This window comes from Mauremys mutica, chromosome 1, assembly GCF_020497125.1.
Source record: "Mauremys mutica isolate MM-2020 ecotype Southern chromosome 1, ASM2049712v1, whole genome shotgun sequence".
NCBI classification, from domain to species: Eukaryota; Metazoa; Chordata; order Testudines; family Geoemydidae; genus Mauremys; species Mauremys mutica.
Window position 1 is genome coordinate 306,109,175 of NC_059072.1, and position 12,251 is coordinate 306,121,425.

The 12,251-nt window shown below is 45.6% G+C and overlaps 1 protein-coding gene across 2 annotated transcripts in view; it reads left to right on the forward strand.

Moving 5' to 3' along the window:
* The first annotated feature begins 4,810 nt into the window (after positions 1 to 4,810).
* Positions 4,811 to 12,251, forward strand: part of RB1 (RB transcriptional corepressor 1) — a 196,507-nt gene continuing 189,066 nt past the window's right edge. For both annotated transcript variants that reach the window (XM_045013833.1, XM_045013842.1), the window contains exons 1-2: positions 4,811 to 5,098; positions 7,380 to 7,497. In XM_045013833.1, the coding sequence (XP_044869768.1) occupies positions 4,992 to 5,098; positions 7,380 to 7,497 (225 nt within the window). In that variant the 5' untranslated portion in view covers positions 4,811 to 4,991. The remainder of the gene's footprint in view (positions 5,099 to 7,379; positions 7,498 to 12,251) is intronic.

Consider the following 12,251-nt stretch of genomic DNA (forward strand, 5'->3'; position numbering starts at 1 on the left):
CTTCCCTGCAGTTAGCCAAGCAGTGTGTGTGGGGGGCGGAGGGGGATGATTGGCGCTGAGCTGTTCATGTTTGGCTAGCAGGGATCTTACCTGATACCAGCCATATGGTGGGGGGAGGGGTAAAGTGATCATCCCAGATAATTGGATGGGTGGGGGTTAGTTCGGTTTCTGCTGCTGCACATTAACACGGAAACCGCAGCACTCAATGGGCTTTGCTTGGTATGGGAAAGGAGGGCGCTGCTTTTATGAAGGTTGCAGAAGCCGAAAAACAATGGCTTACCATGGCCACATACAAGCCGAATTCTGTTGCCCGGCCCTGCGTCTGTGATCTCTAACACCAAAGCTGCAGGCACTCAATATTAAGATGCAAAATGTGACCTTGTACCGAAATCACATGTGCTATGTAATGTGAATAGTGTTGTTCACCGTGAAAGAGTACACACATTGTTCTGTAAAATGTATCTTGATTATCACTACTTCTCTCCCTTTTTTCCCCTCCCACAGTTGCAAATTTTTCAAACTTCCCTCCTCCCTTGGGAAGGCTATCTCAGATAAGGCGGCGAAAAAAATGCACGCGAGATGAAATGTTTTCTGAGATCATGCAGTCAACCTGCAGTGAAAGAGCTCATTTGAATGAGTGGAAGGACACAGTATCACAGTACAGGATGTAGTAAGAGGAGGCCCTGAGATATAAACCTTGGTATCAAGGCCTGGTATAAGGCCTGAGGCCTGAACTGACGTAATGGTCAAGACTTTGCTAACATAAAGCAAAGTTAAGCTGTGAGCCAGAGGTAGGCCCTGCTCACAGAAGCTAGCAAGGAAAGGGCTGATGCTGCAAGAAGATACGTACCTAAAAGGTACTGAACATTCACATACTTGCACATTTCACACAGATAATAAAGAACGAGCTGGCCCATCCCAATGACAGGGGCAAAAGGGTAATATGATGGATAGAGTTGTTTTGATCGAACCAACATGTACAAGGTAAAAGGCGGCACCTAAATACGTAGAGAGGTTGAACTTTGCTGCGTAGAGGGGTGGCCCCTCAATACGTCAGGTGTGAGGTGTAACTTGTTTGTATCTGTATAAGAATGCATTCCTGGGGCGGTGTCTTTGTCCGGCCTAGGGGTCAGTGGAAAGTCCCACCACTGACTGAGCCGGGTCCATTGCCAAGAGGCACCTATTAGTAGTATGCCCGGTAGACTAAGTAATCTACGGGGAACTGCAATCTGTGTCCGAGGTCGCAATAAACCTAGTCGACGTGACTTTGCATCTTACTAGACTCTGGTTATTGGGGGTTCTCGTCGGGTCTGCTGTGTCAGCTATCTGCGCAGAGCTGGGACAGCACACAGAGGGAACACCCGCATGCAGCCGAGTGATAACATTGGAGAGAGCAGAGCACCATACCGGTACCACTCTGACAACACAGGAAAGTGGCCAATGAATGTGAGGACAGGAGGGACGCTCGACATGAGAGGTGGCGGCAGAAAGATCAGAGGAGGCAGGATGCAATGCTGCAGCTACTGCGGGATCAAATGGACGTGCTCTGGCATCTGGTGGAGCTTCAGGAATAGCAGCAGGATCACAGAGTGCCGCTGCAGCCCTGTATAACCGCCCTCCCCGTGTTCCATAGCCTCTTCACCCAGATGACCAAGAACGCGTGGGGGAGGCTCCGTGCACCCTGCCACTTCACCCCAGTGGACAGCCCAAGCAAAAGGCTGTCATTCAACAAGTTTTGAAGTGGCCTTTTCCTTCCTTCCCTCCTCCCACACCCCACCTGGGCTACCTTGTCAGTTCTCTCCCTCTTTTTATAATCAATTAATAAAGAATACATGGTTTTTAAACAATAGTGACTTTATTTCCTCTGAAAGCAAGCTGTGATCGAAGGGGGGAGGGTGGGTGGCTTACAGGGAATGAGTCAACCAAGGGGGCGGGTTTTCATCAAGGAGAAACAAACAGAACTCTCACACCATAGCCTGGCCAGTCATGAAACTGGTTTTCAAAGCTTCTCTGATGTGCAGCACTTCCTGGTGTGCTCTTCTAATCACCCTGGTGTCTCACTGCACGTAATCAGTGGCCAGGCGATTTGCCTCAACCTCCCACCCCGCCATAAATGTCTCCCCCTTAATCTCACAGAGATTGTGGAGCACACAGCAAGCAGCAATAACAATGGGATTATTGGTTTGGCTGAGGTCTGAGCAAGTCAGTAAAGTGCACCAGTGTCCCTTTAAACATCCAAATGCACATTCTACCACTATTCTGAACTTGCTCAGCCTATAGTTGAACAGCTCCTGACTACTGTCCAGGCTATCTCTGTATGGCTTAATGAGCCATGGCATTAAGGGGTTGGCTAGGTCCCCAAGGATAACTATAGGCATTCAACATCCCCAACGGTTATATTCTGGTCTGGGAAGTAAATCCCTTGCTGCAGCCGTTTAAACAGATTAGTGTTCCTGAAGATGTGAGCGTCATGAACCCTTCCCGGCTATCCCACGTTGATGTTGGTGAAACATCCCTTGTGATCCACCAGTGCTTGCAGCACCACTGAAAAGTACCCTTGCGGTTTATGTACTGGCTGCCCTGGTGCTCCGGTGCCAAGACAGGGATATGGGTTCCATCTATCGTCTCCCCACAGTTAGGGAATCCCATTGCAGCAAAGCCATCCAATATGACCTGCACATGTCCCAGAGTCACTACCTTTGGTAGCAGCAGCTCAGTGATTGCTTTGGCTACTTGCATCACAGCAGCCCCCACAGTAGATTTGCCCACTCCAAATTGATTCCCAACTAACCGGTAGCTGTCTGGCGTTGCAAGCTTCCACAGGGCTATTGCCACTCACTTCTCAACTGTGAGGGCTGCTCTCATCTTGGTATTCTGGTGCTTCAGGGCAGGGGAAAGTAAGTCACAAAGTTCCATGAAAGTGGCCCTACGCATACGAAAGTTTTGCAGCCACTGGGAATCATCCCACACCTGCAACATTATGCGGTCCCACCAGTCTGTGCTTGTTTCCCAGGCCCAGAATTGGTGTTCCACAGCATGAACCTGCCCCATTAACACCATGATCTCCAAAGCGCTGGGGCCCATGGTTTGAGAGAATTCTGTGTTCATTTCCTCATCACTCTTGTTGCCATGCTGCCACCTCCTCCTCGCCTGGTTTTGCAGGTTGTGGTTCAGCATAAACTGCACGATAATGCGCGAGGTGTTTACAATGTTCATGACTGCTGCATTGAGCTGAGCAGGCTTCATGCTTGCTATGGTATGGCGTCTACACAGGTAACCCAGGAAAAAAGGCGCAAAACAGTTGTCTGCCGTTGCTTTCACAGAGGGAGGGAGAGAGAGGGGGGACTGACAACATGTACCCAGAACCACCCGTGACAATGTTTTTGGCCCCATCAGGCACTGGGATCTCAATCCAGAATTCCAATGGGCGGGGGAGACTGCAGGAACTATGGGATAGCTACCCACAGTGCAACGCTCCAGAAGTCGATGCTAGCCTCGGTACATGGACGCACACTACTGAATTAATGTGCTTAGTGTGGCCGCATGCACTTGACTTTATACAATGTTTCCAAAAATTGAATTCTGTAAAACTGGCGTAATCCCGTACTGTAGACATACCCTTACTCAATTAGCTTTTAGGCAAAGAGCTCCACGGCAGGAACATGTTAGTCATGCCTAGGTTTTGTGGCCTCATCTCCTATTCTGGTGGCACTATGCCAGCCGAGGATTCCTCTCTGCTAGGGATTCCTCCAATGGTCAGATCTTCTAGCTCTGAGGTATCAGTCTCTGTGCCACCAGAGCAGTGCAAGGCAGGCACAGGCGCACACAGGTGAATGGAGGCTTATGTCTTTGATTCTAGATTTACAGTCGATATAAGGCATTGCTCTCACGAAGATCGGGGGGGAGGGGGAATTCAATTATAATAGATAATGAAGACCTGTATAACTTTTTAAAATTTGTTGTTTTGCCCTGCTTGTTGTTTACTTCCAAAATAGCATGAATATAAAGGATGGTCTCCTTTGAGTCTGCTGGAGGACTTCTTAGCCTCTTAGTGGAGTGTATTGTGAGCACAATTCCCTTATTTGAAGAGCTGTCGGTGTCAAACCTTGGACAAAGATGTCACTTCTCCCACAGGTCCGGTAACCACTGGAGTTACATGACATTAAGAAACCTCCATCCGACGAAGTGGGTATTCACTCACGAAAGCTCATGCTCCAATACATCAGTTAGTCTATAAGGTGCCACAGGACTCTTTGTTGCTTTTTACAGATCCAGATTAACACAGCTACCCCCTCTGATACCAAACGAACCCCAGACCTCTTCAGCAGTGTGACTCTGGTTCCCGACTCCACGCCACCTCTCTGCTTTCTGTCCCGTTTCTCCGGTCGCCTGCCGCAGCAGACGAGATTTAAATTTCTAATGCTCCAAACTGGCAGGAAAAACTAACTGACCAAAAGGAGCAAGGCCTGTTGGGCCTCCCGGGGCCGCAGCAGCCAGGAGAGCCCCAGCCCGCGCGTTTCCCAGACAGGGCGAGGTCTCCCTTAAGGCGACAGTCCGGCCGAGGCGCAGCCCCGAGTTAGCGGCAGGGCTCAAGGTCAGGCAGCTGCTCCGCCTGCTGGAGAACAAGACGGCGGCAGCGCCTCTATTGGCTAAGAGAAGGGGGTGAGCCTATAGGCTGAACGGCTCGCGCTGGCGCCTCTGTTGCCAAGACTCCGAATTCCTCTTCCGGGTTCTCAGCCTCATTCTTGTACGCAGGCTCCGCCCCCTTCTGAATACGCTCTCTCTCTCTCTCCCTGCTCTGAAACGAGCAAAGGCTGGGAAGTGACGCGCGCGCTCCGCCCCGTGGGCGGGTCGGACGTGACGTTTTTCCCGCGGTTTGAGCGGTCGCGGCTGCGACGGGGAACCGGTTTGTCCGTTTCCCTTCGCCCCGCCTCGGTGGACGTTTAAACTTCTGACCCAACAGTTGCGGTGGCTCCGCGCGGGGGCCCGACATGCCGCCCAAGCCCCCCCGGAAGGGGGGAGCCGCCGCCGCCGCCAAGGGCCAGCGAGCCAGCCCGGACCGCGGCACCGGCGGCACCCCACCGCCTGCCGCCGCCAGGTGAGAGCCGCAGCGCCCCTCTCCCGGCCAGCCGCCTCCGCCGCCTCTTCCCGGCCCGGCATCCTCGGCGCCCCGCTGCCTGCCCGGGGCTCTAGCACCGGCGGCGCCGCCCCCTCCTCCCGCTGCTCCGGGCATGTCCCGGGTGAGGGCAGCTCCGCTCGGGCGGACGCGGAAGCTTGTTGTGTCCCGGGCGTGATGGCTCAGGCGGCGCTCCCGTGGCCAGCGGTTTCCCTGGCTGTGTGAACTCAGCGCGCGCGCCGCTGTCCGCCAAACGGACAGTGTCCCCCAGGTGGGAGGCTCCCTTGGCCTCGCTGGTGCTGCACGTGTCGGCTGTGGCCAGCTAAACACCCACCTCACCGGAGTGAAACGTAACGGCTGCAGACCTGGCTCTGACGGGAGACACATGCAGTGACGAGTGTCAAGCAGTTCATGCTGATGTAACCTTAGTGTTGACCTGATACCAGCTAAAAGAGTCAGGCAGTGCAAACCCAGAATGTAAGGCTGGGGCCTACCTGGGTTCCTGATCACTTCCAGCTCTTCGGCCCCCATGCTTCCCAAGGACAGCTCCAGCCCAGATAGTGTAAAAACCTACCATCTGTCTTAGTTTGCTACCAGTAGCATTTACTGATACATAAGGTATTATAAACAACTCTGCTATCTGGTGTAATTTGTTACCAGTAGCAAGTTATTGATATTAAACTATTATCTGATCAAATCTTTTAGGGGAATATGGATAGCAAATTGTTACAAGTAGTAGTTACTGATGTGTAAGATTATTCTTATTTGCAGACTTGTCCTAATTTGCTACCTCTTGCCTTTCCCGTCTTCTGGTACAGAAGAAAAAGTGAGAATGAAAAATTCCAAATTAGAAATCACAGTAAAAATCATAGCTAGTGCAGTACTAGAAACACAGATGTTAATGCTAACACTACTAGCAAGTACTTATACATATTTTCAATGAATATTTGTTATTAAAATATAAATTTAATATCACAATTACATGCATCTGCACAATAGCAAAGGTAAATGATGAGGTGCTAAAAGTAATTTAGGGAATCCCAGCAGCAGATAAGACAAATTTGTGAACTGCTATGAGACTTTGTGGTCATATACACTGATAAGTGATTCTTTGTTTCTGAGGGGGTATAGGTAAAATACTTCACTGATTCAAGTCTCCTGCAGCACCTCAGTAGGTTACATCAGTCAGAGGAGCTGCAATGACTAGGCATTGGGATGCCTGTGCCTTTAAGAACCCAGCCCTGGGAAGCCCATGCTGAGATATACTGTCCCATGGGAGAGGAAATAAAAAAGCCCCCTCCACCCCCCCCTGCATTTTTGCAAACACTTGTGTCTCAGTCCACCTGGGTAACTGTTACGCCCTCTGCCTGTGCCAGGGTTTTGCCCTCTGTTATCTTCTGGCAGCACCTCATCGGTGGGCTTAACCTCTGGCTCCTATTACCCCGTCTCCCTGTCCCTGATTTTGCTCTTCAGCCCTTATCCTAACCCTGCCTCTAGCTGCTTGAACCCTCCACCCAGTCAATTTCTGACCCCTGCTCACACCCTGGCCACCCCCTCCTCCAGTTTGCCTCCTTTGCCCCTTTTTAACCTCTGCAAAAAGTCCGCAGAATCTGATGCCAAGGAAGGGCAGTGACTTTAGCAGATGTTACTGAGCATGCTCAGTACACCCTAAATAGCAAATTAAGACAGAGCAGTTTTTCACACTACAAAAGGATTTGCCCCTCTCTCTGCTACAGGTAGCTGATGTACATGTATCAAGAATTTCAGGATTAGATTAGAAATTCTAATGTAAGGCCAGTTCCCGGGTCTTAATTCTGATTTTTTGTTAGGGCTATTCCAATCTTGGTATGCTGTTAGTTACTAGTTTTAGACTATGACCTTCCTTCAACCCATTCCTGGGCTTTTGGTGTTATAAGTAAAGCCCTGCAAATCTGCGGATATCAGCTTTATATCCGTGGACTATGTTTGCAGGTCAGATGCGGATACAAATTCTATATCCGCGCAGGGCTCTAATTATAAGTGACTTCCAGGTTTTAGTTATGTAAGTATTGTACATTAAAATGGCTAAATATTATCTTCTGTATGTACAAGGTAACTTTTCCAGCTTTTTTGCAGGCTGCTCAACAGAATGGGCTTTGTATCTAGTGAAGTGTCAGATGATATGTAATGTTTTATACTTTGTAACCATGTCAGATACATTTTCATTTAAAATAACCTGTTACTTATAGACCAGACTAATAGTCTTTTTCTCCCTCTCTCCTAGGCTTGAATTTGGAGAAACTGACTTTGTTGCACTTTGTGACACTTTAAGAGTGTCAGACATTGTAAGAGCGAATGCTTGGAAGACATATGAAAAAGTGTCATCTGCTGATGGAACTCTAGTGAGTACTTGGTATAGTTAATGCTCACAATTATATTTGATTCCAAATACTGAGCTCTGTAGCAGTGCTTAGCCTAACGTGTTGCCTTAGCCCGCCCAAGAAGGAAATTGATAAAAATTGCAAATTATTTTAAAATGAAATGCTATAGTGCCATCATTCTTATGCAGGTTTATATCAAGATCAAAAAGTACAACGGTTGCTGTATGTACACATCTGTATAAATTAACTTGCATAACCTCACCTTTGTTCTATATAGTTCAATAAATGTACTGATTAAAAAAAACAAAAAAAACTTGATTTCACATTTACTGTGAATGGTAGTTAAACCAGCACTATGTGAACAGTCAACTCTCCAGACCACCAATTACTACTTATAAGTATTATAATATTGACTGAGTTTTTTATGGCTTCTGTCTTGTGACCTTTTTTTTGGTCAACCATAGTATGTGATGGCATCGGTAGGGGATAAAAACAGTAAGAGTAGTCCTCATAAAAATAAAAACAGTAGGAATAGTACTAATAAAAACAAACCACTTTTTTTTTTGGTTAAAACACAGCTTTTCAGATTTCATTACACGTTAATGTTGGTACTGTGTCTAGTCGTGGCTGGGGAGGCACTTTCATTCAAAGTGCCTGCCTGTCTTCTGGCTTTTCTAAGTAGGAGTTAAAAATCATAGAGCTCTGAGAGCCAGAATTAAATTCTGCTGGTCCAAGGTATTGAGTTAGTGTCCTTTCTCAAATTACCAGGGCTATTTGCCACTGAAGATCCATTTTTCCAGAGAGTAGCACGTAGTTTGAATAGATTGAGAGACTTAAAACTGAAGTGTCAGACTTCTGTGAGTGGAGACGGGTATTGAAACCATTTATCAAAAAAGTTGTTTGGATATAAGAATGGTAGCAGAGACTGCTTCTAGTCTAAGTGGGCGGGGAGGAGGAGGAAGGGGCTCTCTGAAGTTCACATATATGTCAGTAGCTTCTCTTTTCTAGGAGCTGCTATGTAAGGTCCAGGGACAACATTCTTTCCCTTCATAGTAGTGGGGAGTTGAGAAACTGGGTGGGCTTTACACAGGGTGATGTCCCTGGGCCTTGCTGTTCTTTTGACTAGTGTTTTTACTATTCATGTCAAATTTTAGAACCCCAGCATAATTAAAAATCAATGTCTGTCTTAACATTTAGCAGCTTAAAATAAAAACCCCTCTCCCAGCAAAGCCTGAGACTGCCTTTTTTTTTTTTTTTTTTGTGTGGCCAGGATTGAAGTCTTAAGCAGTTCCTCTGCCTACACTTAAGAACCACAAATATCAAGTGGAAAGGATAGACGTTTTTTGTCCTTGTTATATATAGTTAAGTGGAGAAGATTTAGTCTTTCAATATGACACCCAGCCTTTGTAGAAGACAAACTTCTAAAAACTAAGTTTCTGGTTATAAAATATTCCAATTATGAACCAGTGCAGTACTGTTCCAGAGTCTGTATACTGGGTGAAACAATAGAATTGATATAAACACCTGTGCTGTAGCACAAGCTTGACACCCAAGTACAATACCATCTGAGACTCTAGATATGTTTTGGGCAGCAAACTTATGTCACCACCCACATCACCAGAATTACACCATTTTTTAGCACTCTTGCTTGACTAAGGTTAGCATGTGTATATCTACGTGAGGTGGCAATTACACCTCCAGCTGCAGTGTAGATGTACCTTTACTGTGTCCAAGGTCATAATAGGATTAAAAAAAAGGACTAGACATTTATATGAATAATAATTCTATCTACAATTAAACTGGCTAGGATAAAAGCATTTAGGGAGTACAAGCCCTCATTCTCTAGGGCATAAACCAACCACTAACTCAATGAGGTTAGGACAAGATTTCACTCATAGACATGGTACTGCATAATTATCCACTGTGGAGACTTTACGTCTTCCTCTGAAGCATGTGGTACTGCCCACTGTCAGAAATATAATGCTTGACTAAATGGGCCAGTGGTCTGGTCCAGTGTGGACATTCTTACGAGCTAGATTACACCCTCCTATTGGAAAGCCCATTGGATTGGCCCAGAGGGAGAAACAGTCTGTCAGGTTTCTCCTCTCATACTTTTCCCCTGAATTCCTCCATCATGTTCTTGCTGTGACACAGACAAAGTTGGGGATTCAGAACCCAAACCCCTCAGACCTCAGGGAATCTGGCAGAGGCAAAGGGATATACTTGTAGAGGCCGTGTGCATCTACACTGGCTGTAGGACCCTTCAGAGCCATCCTCTGCTCTCTGCCAGCATGGCTGGCCATGGAATCATATTGCCTAGTCCACTTTTGGGAGTGGTTGCTTTGGGATCCCCAGTGATAGGGGTTCCATTGGTGCTGACGAGTACAGAAGGAAACTGCAGATTCTGTAGGAATGGTGCCATGGAGGTGACCAACTTCAGCCCTCCACACATGTATATTCAAGGGATGATTCCCCAATGTTACTCCTTTGCTAATGTCTGCATTGTCTATACATGAATATCATAGCTAAAATTTCATTAATTTTCAGGGGTAGACCCTAGTCTCTTATTCCAGCTGGTTTGCTCGAGCAAGATAAAGTCTGATTAAACAGCCAGTTGTGGACTCTCGTTCAAAAAAGGAATCTCAGCATGGCAGTATCAAAGAGGCAGCAGAAGTGCCTCATCTCTCTGATCCAGCATTAAGGGTACATCAGAGGAAAGACAGTGTTCTGAGCACAGCTTATACCAGGTAGATTCCTAGCTGGTAGAATGGCCCCTTGGAAGACATTGCCAGCCAGTTCAACTGACTTTTCTAGTTTGCACCAGGGGCCTCATTCTCAACTGGAGCTAGGATCCAGGAGCATAAAGAGGGAGTAATTCCCTCCTCCCACCCCTAACATGGCTGCAAAATTCAGCCTTCAGTGTGGGTAAAACAGAAACAATCATAATAATAAATTTTATTAGATTCAAGCATTTAAGTAGCAATAGTTCTAAATAAGAATCCAAATGAAAAATGAATTTTTGTTTGCAATAGAAAATGCCAAAGAATTTCAGTATTATATGTGAGACTTCTTAGGACATCCCTTGTATTGCTAGTTTCCTATAAAATAGAAACATTAAAAAAAAAAGTAGAAAAAAATATCCTGTGCACTTGAAAGTTAAATGTTAATTTGCCCCATGACAACCATAAACAGGGTGTGTTTGGTCTTACACTTTTGAATAACCTCTTCAGACTTAATGCCAACTTCATTATATTTCACATTCCAAGAAGGAATCCAAAGGAACTGGCTAACTGGTGTTTTCAAGGAAACATTTAGGAATGATGAAGGATTTCTGAGTAACTGTTGGTTTGTTTCTTCCTTAATAGTAATAAACCAAAGAAGAAATGAGACAAAAACGTGCATTTTTTTACAGCAATCTCAAATGCATGAAGTAAAGTGTGGCGGGGAGGGGGAATCTAGATTTATCCATTTATTTTGACATGAATAAACACTTTAGTCTTAAGAGAGTAGCATATTAAGATGGTATGAACTGAAAGAATCATCTTTATTCAATATACACTATGCAGGCACAATTCTTACTGCATAGTCAAAAATAAATAAGCATATTACTGATGTGCTTACCAATGCCTTGGCTTTTCTACTGGTGAGCATTCAATGAAGGATAGCCATGTACCAGGATTTTTATAAAGGTATTAAATAATTGTTAGGGCTATAAGTGATTTTGACCATGAATACTCAAAACTAATCTTAAATCTGTGTTTTCGAAGTGAGCAAGCTATATATTGGTAAAACCAGCTGTCGGTCCCTTAGTAATAAATTCCTTGTGCTTTGTACCAGTAACATAGTGCTATCAAGAGGCACAATCACAGAGACTCCAGACAGAGGCACTGCCAGGGTATAAGAGTCTAGAGAAAATGAGAATTACTCTTTGAGGAGTAGGTTTCATGATCATTAGCGGGCTAAAGTTAAGAAAATCAACTTAAAGTAAGCCCCAGCTTATAAATAAAGAGAACCTGTCAAAGTAAAAGCTCCACTTTAACTATGGAGATAGAATACTAGTAGCATACTAGTCCAGGTGGGGGATTATCAGTCTGTTGCATAATGAGGAAAACATACAACTACTTGGTTTAGTGTGTGACTCTCAGAGCAAAAGCACAGTATCTTGACAGATGCAGAAGCACAATTCTAGACATTATGTAGGATATTGTACAGCACGTCCACCTGTGTATTGACTGCCTCACCCTCCATTCAAATAATTTGTTTTTATGATAGGAGGAAAGCATGGTGAAACAGATGGACAAACTTCCTTAGGTCACTAGGACAAACCCACCTTCTGCTAGAGGTAGAGAAGTTTCATAATTCTTTACTCACTGAAGTGACCCTAGGAGTAGGTTATGTTTGTAGACACCCTGTTGTGAGGGGAGATTCAATCACTAGGAATCTCAGTAGCTAGATATGTGGCATCAGTGAGTTATGGTCTGACTTTCTACTAGGTGTAAAGGTAGTAGATTTCATGAGAAATTTAGAGAAAGATGGCCAAACATGAAAAGCTAAAATACTTCAGGTAAAACACATTCCTCAAGTCTGCTGTCTAATGAGGTCTTTATACTGTATTTGTCTTTGGATACTGATATTATTTCATGACCTTGCCTTTAAAGTTTTACCACTGCAACCAAACCAGTCTGAATGGACTAAAAATAATTGAGGCGACTGAACAGGAGTGTAGATCTTATAAGGATTGATGAAACTCTGACTTCAACTATCTGTGGACATCA